General features: G+C 36.6%; 1 protein-coding gene across 1 annotated transcript in view; it reads right to left on the reverse strand.

Annotated features, from left to right (window-relative positions):
* LOC131041639 (pre-rRNA-processing protein ESF2) overlaps positions 1-11674 on the reverse strand; it is a 33340-nt gene extending 21666 nt beyond the window's left edge. The window contains exons 1-3 of the mRNA XM_057974792.2: positions 11219-11674; positions 10281-10344; positions 6684-6751 (exon numbers count right to left, since the gene is read on the reverse strand). Of these exons, the coding sequence (XP_057830775.1) occupies positions 6684-6751; positions 10281-10344; positions 11219-11456 (370 nt within the window). The 5' untranslated portion in view covers positions 11457-11674. The remainder of the gene's footprint in view (positions 1-6683; positions 6752-10280; positions 10345-11218) is intronic.
* Between the last annotated feature and the right edge of the window lie 1388 nt (positions 11675-13062).

A 13062-nucleotide genomic window follows, 5' to 3' on the forward strand; every position in this document is an offset into this window, starting at 1 on the left:
AGGCTTATGAAATTCACTCTCCTTGACTAGCACATGAAGTACGCTCCCATAGGTTTGAAGATGAAGTACGCTCTTCATGCTCAAGACATGAAGTTCGCTCCTATCAGCCATCACATGAAGTTCACTCCATTTGCCCAACTCATGAAGTCGCTCCATTTGCTCAACTCATGAAGTCGCTCTACTTGCCTTGTGCATGAAGTTAGTCCTAAATCTCACCTTTCATTATCACTTTGACTCCAAAATCACTTTTCCCAAGCATTGAATCAGCTCAAAGCAATGTTCTTATAAACAATATTGCAAAATCGCTCTTGATCTCTTGCACATGAAATTTGCTCTTATATGCTTGAAGGTGAAGTTCGAAGTTCGCTGTTGTATCATGAATCTTGAAGTACGCTGTCCTAGGTGAGTTCATGAAGTTCACTCATCCACGTGGATTCATGAAGTTCGCTCTTTCTTGCCTATCATCATTCAAAATCATTCCCTCTTAGGCATCAAATTAGCTTCAAGGAAAATGCATCTATTTAGCTGCCTTGTATCTTGTCTTGGGTGCATTCGCTCATCTCCTCCAATTTGTAAAATTCACTCATGTAGGTTGATTCCTGAAGTTCGCTCATATGCTTGAGTTCATGAAGTTCAGCATAGAATTCGCTCATGTATGCCAACACATGAAGTTCGCTCCTTGAAGAAAATTGCTCCAATTGGGGAGCACAGGACAGGTCCTAAGCAAATTTGTTGTTAGTAAACTATGATGCACTTGCTCGTTCTTCTTCATCATTCCATGAGCTTCCCTTTGCTTTTGTATCAAACTCCAACTCTATTTAAGGTGGTGAATCTCCTGCAGTCAGCTCTGTAAGTGCATAGTAATGATCTGATCCGCCCTCTTCATGTGATTAAATCTTGATATTGTCCCTTTCCCAAATGTGGATATTGATATGTGAGTCCTCCTTGAATTTGATTTGCTTGGAGTGTAGTCTTTGAACTCTCTAATGAAATCATCTCTTTATCAGCTTTCGGTCCTCTTATCAAAACCTGAAAGATACATGATGAATCAAGAATCATGCAAATAAAACAATCCTTCACACCCCTAATACATCATTAATTGTGCTTTCAAAGATCAATTCAAATCTGGGAAATAACAATCTACTGATGGAATTAGTCCTTAAAATCAGTTCTGGTCTGAATTTTGATCCTCAAATTTGTAGCTCTGCCTCTTTGTCTGCTGCAATTCGCCGTCTTTGGATTGCAGAGCAGATTGTATCAATTGCTTTGATTAATGCCTTGGAATGAGGATGGATGTCCTCTTATATAGACAGTGGATGTTAAAGGGTTTGTTTTACTCTATCTTCATTAAAGTGACATATCTTCATTTGGAGGCCAGCTCCTTATCTCTGTTGCCACACCTTGCATGGACTGATGAGGTGGATACTTTATCTTTTAAAATTCCTAAAAAAGCTTTTCTTTCATTCAAAATTTCTGGTGGGGCCCATGTAATATCAAAGACAAAAAAAACATTTTTCATTCTCAGCCAGCGGTTAGTGGGTCCCAGCAAGAGTCCTTAAGACGAATCTATTTAATTCTCCATTTTGGAGTGTGTGGGACCCAGCATGTGATGTGGCAAGGATGGATAAAGAAATGTGAAGTGTTGTGGGGGAAGGGAAGAGTGGTAGGGGAGATGCCACGTGAGGAAGGGAAGGAGAGGATGTTTGGGAAAAGGGAGACATAAGGAGTATGGATGATGAAGGTAGGAAATACGTGGGGTGAGGAGGTTTAGGATGTGGGAGGTAAAAGGGATTGATGAAAGGAGTTAAGATATATGGGGAGTAAAATGGAAAGGGAGGTATAAGGAGTAATAAAAAGGGTAAGGGGGTAAGGTGGTAGTTAAGGGAAAAGGTAGGAAATAGAAGGTGGGTTAGGATAGGATAGGGGTAGGAGGTAAAGTGGTAAGTAAGGGAAAGGGTAGGCTAAGGGAAGTAGAAGGTTAAAGGGTGTGAGATGGAGGGTAGAAGATGTAGGTGTGAGTGTAGGTAAAGGGTAGTGAGTGAGTATGCTAGGATGGGAAGAGGGTTAGGTAGGTGAGGTTATAGGTGAAGGTAGGGAGGTGAATGAGATGGAAGGGGTGATGGAGGTAAAGGTAAAGGTAAAGGTAGTGGTAGGGGTAGGTTAAGGATGTGGTATGGAAGGGTAATGGATGTAGGTGTAAATGTAGGTGAAGGTAGGGAGGTAGAGGAAGTGGAAAGAAGTGGAAGTAGAGAAGATGCAAAGGCTATGGGATGGAGAGAGAGAAGGTGTAAATGGAAGGAAATGGAATGGGTGCGCTCGAGTTTGGGCATCCACTGACAGAGCTAGGAGAAGCAAGTCGAAGGCTTTGGGGGGGCGAGGAAATGTTGAACCTCACTTCATCTCAAAGAGAGAGATTTGACCAGCTTTTGAGCAACTACATGCAAAAGGTTAATAGCAAAGACTTGACAACAACTAACAACTAAGCTAAGACGACTAACCTAGAAAGCGAAAAAGTGGGGGTCCCCATTTGCAATGGGGTGATGTGTGAATACCTCACAACAGACTCCAAGCCTCACGTTCTTCTTTCCCTCATTGATCTCCAAAGCATTCAGGCATGTTTTAAGTTTTTGTTACATAGCTTCTTTTCTTGTATTTGTAATGTCTTAAAAACATGAGATAAGATGTGTTTTTACATAATGTTCAAGATGAGAAAGCTTATTATAGTTTTAAAAAAAGAAATGGGAATCGGTGTAATTTCTATACTATGCTTGTGATTCTCTTATTCGATACTTTATGAATCCCCGTTCATGAAATGAAAATGTAGTTTATATTTGTATGAGTATAATCGATAGGTAGTTGAAGGTAGGGTTATAAGTATTATTGTAATACATGGGTATATTAAGATGCATAAGTATCTATATGAGTAAATAAACTATGACTATGTAATATGTTCTTAGTATTGGCAAGGGAATGTCATTTGAAGAACTAGGTACTCAAGAAAGACCAGTGGGTCGTAGAATCTAGTCAAGGATTATATTACATCTTTATAGGTTCTATAATTCGTGCAAGGTAGGAAAAAGCTTTCCATATGTGTTCGTGTAAGCAAGTTCTTTTTATGTTTTTGGTCTTGCTATTTTTTTACTTACCAAACCCTAGGAAGAGGATAATCTCAAAGTCAAGTAAGAGGTGAGTAAACAGAGACTTTTTAAAAAATATAAAAACTTTGGCCAAAGTGTCATATTAGTCATTACATATGACAAGTCAGTTCACAAGTGTTGCCAAAACATAGGTCATCCAAAATGGTCATACTTAGTTAGAAAATAGTCTATAATAGTATGGTCAGATTGAGATATGTGGCACATGACACCAGTACTCAGATGGCACCACATGGGTCCCCTTGTCAATACTCCTCATGAAAGGTAGGACCACTTCCAGTAGGAAGGAGTGCAAGAGACCATTGATTTGTGGTTGGAGGTGTAGCGTCTGGATGATGCTCTCTCTCCTGCAATTGACTAGTCGAGGCTTGCAAGATAGATATAGTATTTTCCTAGCAAATATATCTAGTAAATTTTATTTATGCCATGATTTTGTTCCATGATTTCCAAAGCAATGAAAATTTTTTTAAAAAAGATTTCCTTCATTATGTTTTCTAACAGGTATTGTTAAAGTATTTTTATTTGAATACATTTTTATGTTTTCAAAAGAAAAGAAAAAATGCTTTTACTGCTGTTATGATATTTTATCTTGTGTAAAAGTAAAAATATTTAAAGTGGTTCTCCTTGACCCTGCTGCTACAACTAGATTTCAAAATTCCTGTGACAACCCCCTCTCACAGATAGCAGCTCACTATATACACAAATCTAGAAGATTTTGGATTACATGCTCTAATATCAATGTTAAATTTTCAGACCACAGTAAGCAGATTCTGCAACAAGAAAATTTAATCCTAAAAGTAGGCAGATAAAAAAACTCAAAAACTTCATTCAGAAGAATAATCTCTAAATATGCTAAGCTAGAAAAACATATTGCTGAAAATATTATCAGCGAATACACATCATTGGACTCTCAAACCTGCAACTGTACAAGGAATACACTGCACTAGTTCCAAACTTAAAAAATTAGATAACTACAAAATATGTACACTTAAATAGACAAGTGCACTAAGAATCTAACTAAGAGAGACTAGATGAGGTGTCAACCAAAGTTACATTTAAGCTTACAACTCACTGGAGAGACACTCAGTTTCAGTTTAACTGATCAATCAACCTAGTCTAACAACTAACTACTCCTAATCAAAGTAGGTGAGAATAAGATACATCCATAAATCACTCAAGTCTCAAGCAGTTAATAAGTCTTTTTTATTGGCTTTATTGATTTGTTTGTTCTAAATCAATCAAGCCTCAACTAGACTTTATGACTAGGTTCTGCCACTAAGTTACATCCACAAATCACTCAAGACTCAAGTAAGTAGCCAACCTAAAGTGCCATCAGTGTGAGAATATTAACAGAGAACTCAAGGTAAAAACTCTCAATAATCACCACAAAGACTAACCTTTATTCAGAAGACTCCAGTTATGAAAGGGCAAGATGAATAGAGATAATGGTTTGAGTTCTCAAAGACAAGTCCCATAGTCTCATATCCATGACAGAAACATCAATACATTGAATACAAGCATCAACATTTTCTCAACTGATCCAGATATTAATATAGAAAAAAGCAATATGTGTTCAAAGAGTGGATGTAAATCCCTTGAAAGCATGGTCATCAGGTTCATGATTATATTTGTGTTTAGTAAAAAAAAATCAGGTGAAGTATTTCAATAGCCAAAAAAACATCTAGTAAAATCATCATAATTTTAGGCATATTTCAAATTTTCTGATAAATAAACAAATTAAAAGTCCACATTGGCGTGGCATTCAACATTCTCCTCCAACAATCAATGGTCTATTGTCCAAGGATCTGGACATCCAGAGACATTCTATTTTTCTCCTGCAAGGCCCAGTAACTGATTGCCTATGGCATTTAAAATCAGAACTATAACATTGTCAAGGTATAAATTAACACTTTTGTAGGGCAATGGTACCCTCCAGTTTTAGTGTTGTATACACAAGAAATGCATTCTGCAAACTAATATTTTAATTTTACATTAATATGCTATTTTGCTTTCATTGTTTTTTTAAATGCTTTGTGCATTCATCCAGTGGTGAAAAATGTGATCTTTGTGTTGAAAATGTAGCTAGGTGGTATCCCTTGATTGGGCCGACCTCACTTGGTAAATTTTAATGTGGCCTTCAGCCTTAAAATTTATTGTGTATGGGCCTATTTGGGATATTGTGTAACTTGTAAATTCAATAGGTCAGGACCTATTAATATGTAACTTGTGAAGTGTTATTGGTCAGATCCTAACCGATGTAACTTGTGATATTGGTCTGACCCTATAATGGCGAACGTAACTTGTGGTTATAAATGGGTCTGACCCTATAATGTAACTTGGGAATTTGTAATTTGGCGCCAAAGCTGACCTAGGCATAAGGGTTAAAGGCATGTATATAAAGGAAGTGACTTGAGGTCACAAGTCATACAATATAAGAGAATATCATCTGCCTTAATGCGATTTGTTCTGCTCCAAAAGATCAGCGAACTACACTCTGAAGTCAGCGAAATTGTCTTCTAGCTAGGCAAACATCTTCCTAGGTCTGCCAAACTGCTCCTAGGTCTGCCGAGCCTGCCCCAAGGCTGCTGAACCTGCTCCAACGCTATTGAACTTACTTCAGGCTGTGCTACATCTGTTCTAGAGCAAGCGAACTCCCTCACATGATCTGCAATCAACAATCTGGGCGATTGTTCAAATCTGACCTGAACTGTGATTCAGATAAGTTCTTTGTATGCCCTAGAAGGGCAGTATTGTAATCTGCTGCTATACCTAATCTAATCAGATCTGAGATCTTTGGTTGCTGGGTTTTTCCTCCAAGAGGGAGGTTTTCCCAGGGTACATGTGTGTTATGTGTATGATTTACTCTGCATTCTGATTTTCTGTTCTATACTGCTAATCTGATCACTAAAAACTAACACTTTGAACTTGGATAGCATGAATGCTACAGATTTTTGTTCTTTATATTTCAAAATTCTCCCAAAAAAATGATGGACAAACAGGATCACAGAGCTTAAAATCATCATGAAAAGATGTCACTCTTATATATGATGTTAGGTAATGTTACTCTGAAGAGGATTCTTGCTTCTTGATAATTTGATGAGATGTCTTATCTATTTTTTATTGTAATATAATAGCAATATGAAGCACTTATCATATGTTTCTTGAAAATTTTGTCAGATAAACAAGAAATATGCCCACTTGTAATGTCATCTTCAATTTTCAAGCAAACCGTTTATGCACCATTTAGCACTAAAATTCCATGATCCAAACTTTTTTATGGTTGAGAGTCAGGAAGACACATGGATCTAAACAAAAAAATGACATTTCCAAATAATACTGTAAGTGTTCTCAAAAGTTCATGCCTAGTGAGATATGACATTGATTGCCAGTTCCATTACCACCTTTAGCAACTGAAATTTTTACCAGCCTATTTCTCTTATACAATACTATTACAGGTATAACAACACAGATCGGAAAAAAAAAAACTATGTGAATACATGCAAGGCATTGCATTTCAACTAAAAGTACCTATTTGTTCCCCATTTAACATGCTTGCAACCCTCTTTGCAACACTTTTCTTTGAAAATTCCACCCACCTGAAAAAACATTTAACTAACAATATAGTTAATGTAAGAGTAATTCACAGAAAAGACAGGTTAGGTCTTTAATATATATTATATTTCTTTAATTTGTTACCAATAACATCGGTAACATTTTACTGTTTTCTTAGTATAGAATATAAAACTACAATCTCATTTCTGAACGGACATACAGAATAGCAGATACAAATTGTAAGTGGCCTTGCAGTCTTTTATAAAAAGAGAAAGATATATATTGATTATACAAGACATTGGACCCAATTGTCATCACAGCTAACATTTATTTTTTATGCAGTTTAGTAATATTTTTTAAAGTATTAATGAGAGTTGACACAGAGTCCCTCACCCAACATAAAGGCACAGACCAAAAAAAGGAATGCATTCAGAGGCACTAACTAATTATAACCCATCTAGAAGAAAACAATGATTAGAATATTCAGTATAATGTTTCCGAGATCACCACAAGAGAATTTAAATTGGCAATTCAAGAAAAATTATAAAAATGTATAAATATTCATGTCATCAAAACCTGAAACATTCAATAATTAGACGTAAATGTAGTTAATCCTATAATTACCATATAAATGAAACTAATAGTTTTTTAGACAACTTATTTATATTGTTAGTTATTGTTTTGTTGGTTTTCATAATGTATTATTCTTTTTTGGTTAACTACAGTTGGGTAGCAATTGTATATTAACTAACAAGTTACAAACATTTAGCATCATAAATAATTCCATCAAATGGCAGGGTAAGGATGCCGATGTAACAGGTCTTCCCTGTACCAAGCATTTTACTATAGTACCATATGCAACAAAGATATTGTTCTATCATACTCTTTTGTGTTAAACTCATGGTATGTACTTCTATTTCTCAAAACATAGCTGTGTGATAGTGTATCATTTTGCTGTGAACAATTCTGGTAGTGTTGCCTTTGCAAAGTAAGGTCTTGCTGATATATTGCATTTCAGTTGCGTCAGAAGGGACTCCAACTTGTATAACAGGGAGCTAATGTATTTGAAGGCCTATTATCATTGTTATCAGGTTTCACTTATTCACTCAGGACACTGGCTGACTTTGATACCACTCACAACCATAGCCTACTGCTCTAAGCCCATTTCCATCTTGGCACAACGTCCGGAAATTTAACCACTTCAAGTAACACAATATGACCCCTATTTGACTTATGAAGAAATTTTACATTGCTTGCCTTTCAAGCATTGATGCAATCACGCTTTGCCTTGGAAAAAAGCAAATGTTTTTTCTCCACCATGAACCAGACTTCAATCTTGGCATGACATTCGCTAATTTAATCACTTCATGTAACACAATATGACCCCTATTTGACTTCTGAAGAAATTTTACATTACTTACCTTTCAAGCATTAATGCAATCACACTTTGCCTTGGCAAAGACAAATACTTTTGCTCCATTACACTCTAGAACCACATAAGAGCTCTCCAATAGCTTAGTTAATTTTTTCTTTTTCTAGAAGTGAAACAAGAAGTCCACAAACCAAGATGATAAGTCCAGTGCAAGAACACTCTATTCAATATATAAAACAAAATATCATAAGAAGGCCCAAAATAGAATCTTATCAGATATGACTGCGAAACTAGTCATATATCAAAGGCATAGCTATGGCTTAAAAGCTCGTTTTCAAAGGGCGGCTGGATACCAGATACTGCACAACTAACACTGCTGGTGTCCCAAGAATGAACAAAGATCAAGAAGCAGTCTTTACTTCCAATCAAACTGAAATATGGATCACAAAGAAACTGCCAAAACCTGAGATCTAAAGACACCAGGAAACAACTCCTTCGAACAAAATTGAAGGTACTCACTTTATATGGAAATGATAATGCTTGTATCAACCAGCTCCACACTCCCATTTGAGTCGATAGTTAAAGAGGAATCAAGGCCACCCACAATAAAGCTTCTTACCCAAATTTTCATGTCGCCCAAAAGCATGCCCAAAGATAGCTTAACCTCTACATTTACATGGAAATCAGCTAGGCATTTGGCCTCTCAAAAGAAATGAGAAAGAGATCAAACAGAAATCTGAGATCAACACCTGTGACACTCCTGAAATAGAATTAAACATCCAATTTGGGTCAACACAGTCCTCATCATAAGAGTGACCAGCACCAAATTGATTTCAGCTAGCAGACTGTGAACTCCCAGAGTGATTGCAATTTACATCCTAGCACTAGAGCTGTTGCTTTAGCCTCCTTATTTGTCACATGAGGTACATTTAGTGAAAAAACACCAAAAATATCCCATCCCATTTCACACTAGACCCCTGGCTCTATGCAGCCTAGATTCCATTTAAATGCTCCAAAAAAGCTTAGTTTGACAGGGACCACACTCTAAATCCATTCACTTTACTAACAACCTTGATGTCCATGATGCTACCCCTTCTCAAGCATTGACAATCTCTGAAATTGCCACTTTGAATTGAGATACCATGCCTTGAATACCACCACTGCTGGAACTACATAATCATCTCTGGGACCCTTGATTCCAGGTTTTCCCCATTACTCCATTAGAGAGAAAAGATCATTTGATCAGTCTCACTTCAACATGTCTTTGCAATTGCTATATCCATACCATAACCCCTACCTGACAGTGCAGCAAGATAGCATAAGTTGTCTCTATGTTCCTTTGACACAGTATGAAGTGAACTGTGAGACAGACCATGTCATCCCAATGATTTTTTTATTTGTCTTGAATAAAGATCCTGCCTTTTGTTGCTGGCCAGGTACAAAAAAAAATTACTTGGCCAGGCCACATCAGTGCCAAATTGAAGGCAATGTTGGCCAAGGATAGGAACAAGCATGAATTGACAGGCTGTAACTGAACTTTACCACATACTGCCCAAACTTCATTTCAACACATCTAAGTACCTTGGGGCGTCACTGGAAGAGTTCAGAATGTATCTACAATTCTTTTCAAATCTTCAAATATTTAGTGTCAGCACATTGGTTTCAAATTTTAAATAAGTTTTGAGCTCTAACTTGGCAATTATAATGGTGGGTATCAGATTCATTGCAGATAGATTCACTGTGGTTTTAAATAAGTGTGGATCTTCAAACATTGTGTCATTCTCACTTTATCAGACTTAACTCCTGGGGCGTGATTAGTGCACAAGATTTATTTGAGTCGTATTCCTCCAATTGACAGGTCAGTTTTGTCGGTAGTCTCATTATATTCCATACATGGCAATAAAATAGTTCATGCACTAAATTTTAAGCAACATTTTCTTTTGAAAGGATTCTGGATAATAAAAAATGCATTATCAACTTTATCTTGCTCCTACATCCTTATTAGTGATTTAACTGAGTAGGAAACCCTGTGAAAATTTCCATTGATAAATACAAAGAATAAATGAGTTAATACAAAAAAAATGCTAGCTACCATAAATTTCATTCTTGCAATCATATTTTGTTGAAGAGAGCATTTCTACCGAGTGAAAGAAAATTAAAAAAAAAAATTAAATTTCTGTCCAATGTTAGTGAAAACTAACCCTTCTGTGAATTCCTTTCCTCTGTTCCCCCCTGCTCGTCTCCGACGCAATCTCACAACAGGATCTATGTTCAATAACAAACTGATCATAATTAGTTTCTTCAAGCTTCTGCAGCTGGAAAAAATGGAAAATAAAGCTTAAATATAACATACTTCCTCAATAATTGAGCCCATTTGTGGCACCTTTCATTAGGAGAGCAATTTATATATTCCTGACGAGAGAAAGACTACAGATGAAAAAAATAGATAGTGTGACCTTTCTCCCTACCTCATCTCTTTACCTTGATAAATTCTTAATATTCATGTTTTTCATCGTTGCCTTTATTTGATTTATTGATATAGAGGTTTTCCGAGAATCGAAATTAAGAATATGTATTAAGTTGAGGTTTATTCAAAATTTCTTACTACCTAAGGTTTGTCCAAATAAAAATATATTTTATCGAACTGGTATTCTTCGAGATTTATGATCACACTCGAGCAAGTTCATGGTTTTCATTGTTACCTTTTTTCAATTTGTTAATAAAATTTTAAAAGAGATTTCTAAGATTCAAATTTAAGATGATATGTTGCCAAGTTAGCGTTTATTCAAAATTAAGAAACTATGTTGCTAACTAGGGTTTGTAATTCAAAATTAGGGTTTATTGCTAAAGGAGTTTCCAAGACTCAGAATTAAGATAATGTGCTATCAAGCTAGGGTTTATTGCTAAAGGGGTTCCCAAGACTCAGAATTAAGATAATGTGCTATCAAATTAGGGTTTATTCAAAATTAAGAGAATGTGTTAACAGCTACGTTTTGTTCAAATAAGAGAATGTTTTATCGAACCAGGAGTTATTCAAAATTTATAATCACCCTCAAGTAAGTTAAAACGGAAGGAAAAGCCATTAAAAAAACAATGCATAAACTGATTCATAAGCACAGCTGAGATAAGGATTTCTTACCTTCCGGTGCCAAATAAATCCTGAGGACCTCCCCATAGTTAGAAAGAATTTGCCTAAGCTTGAGTGGTTTCATATGCGGAGGCAGGCGGCTCAAGTAACATACTCCTCCTCTCTTCTCCACCTCTGCAGAAACTTTCTTTCGCTTCCTCTTCTCTGTATTTTTTATATGATTAACTTTCTCTCCTTGACTGATATTTTCTTCCTTTTCTTCAACGGAAAGGCCTGCTTGTTCAGCCATTTGCTGTGTACGCCTGTCTCCTCTAACCCCACCAATCGTCGAATTTTATGTATGCAAAAATTGTGCTGCTGTGCTGAAATAGCATACAGAGAGAAAAACGTCCGTTTGAGGTGACGATTTGGAAATCAGCCTTCGAATCCCATAACAAAACATAAGGAAAATGATCTGTGCAAGCTCTATACAATTAAGTGTACTGCATTTAATGCCTTAAAAAACACCTACAATTCACTTCAACGAGGATTTTAAATCTGGTTTATATAATTTATAACTAGCAATTGCACTTTAGTGTGCAATGGGTATGTCTAAGAGGCCTAAAGTGTTAATTAGATAAAGCTTGATCTATTTTTGGCATAATTTTTTGTAGTACATGAGATCAATTTGGGTCATTGAATAAATGATTTCTTTGTGCAACAAAGGTCTCAATGGAGAAGTGGTAGCTACAAATCAATTGTGCATCCACTTACAAGGATCTAAACATGATCAAAACAAGTTAGAGGACTTTCACCCTCACCTCAACAGTGTTTCCCCTTCTATCACCTTCACCAAAGAGCTTGAATCCAATAACTAGTTGCCTTTCCTTGATGTCTTAATTCTCAAAAAACCGGATGGTTCCTTGGGTCGACGGGTGTTCCGCAAAGCCACCCATACTGACTTATATCTTCATTCCTCATCACATCTCCACCCCAACCATAAATTTGGGATCCTTAAACCCCTTTCCCTAAGAGCCCATCAAATTTGTGAGTGATAATTTAAACCAAGAGCTCACCCATCTTCGTCAAGTCTTTAGGTGGAATGGATACTCTAACAAGCAAATTACTAGAGCCTTCCACCGAGCCAGAGCCTTCTTCTTCTCCATCTCCAATCATGTGCCCTCATAACCATCTATGTTGTCGTATGTGTCTCTTCCTTATGTCAAAGGCATTTCACACAAGATCTCAAAAATCCTCATTAAATTGGTTTGTGTTGTGCTTTCAACCCTATCTTAACCTTAAAGAAGCAAGTTCCCCCTCTTAAAGACTCCAAGGATGCCTTTTTAGAGTCGGGAGTATACAAGGTTGTCTGCTCATGTGGCACTCCCTACATTGGTGAAACAAGTCGATCTTTCATCACTAGAATCAAAGAGCATGGGGCTGACATCAGGCATGAGCGTAGCCTCAAATCAGCCTTAGTTGAGCACTCCTCAACCACAAAGCATCATATTTGTTTAGAGGAGAATCAAATCTTGTATAGAGATGACAACTTCTTTAAAAGGAAACTTAAGGAGGCTATCGAAATCACTAATCATCTTTCCAATCTTAATCACGGTGAGGGGTTGAGCCTTAGTCTCTCTTGGCATCCATTACTCTCTTCTCTCGATAGCAATCATCAACCCCCTTCATGACCTCCCTCTTCCTTTTTTCGTCTCTCTTATCCCGCTTTAGCCTCGTTCTCTCTTGTCCCTTTATTTTCTTTTTTCCTCTATTTTGGTTGCCTTCTCTTTCTCGTTCTTCTATAGTATTGTTTTTTGGTTTATGTTCTTTATCTTTATTCATTTGTTTGTCCTTTTTTCGCTCTCTTGTTTGACATCTTTCCCTTTGTTCGTTTGTTTTAATTTTCTTTCCTCTCT

This window comes from Cryptomeria japonica, chromosome 8, assembly GCF_030272615.1.
Source record: "Cryptomeria japonica chromosome 8, Sugi_1.0, whole genome shotgun sequence".
Taxonomy (NCBI): Eukaryota; Viridiplantae; Streptophyta; class Pinopsida; order Cupressales; family Cupressaceae; genus Cryptomeria; species Cryptomeria japonica.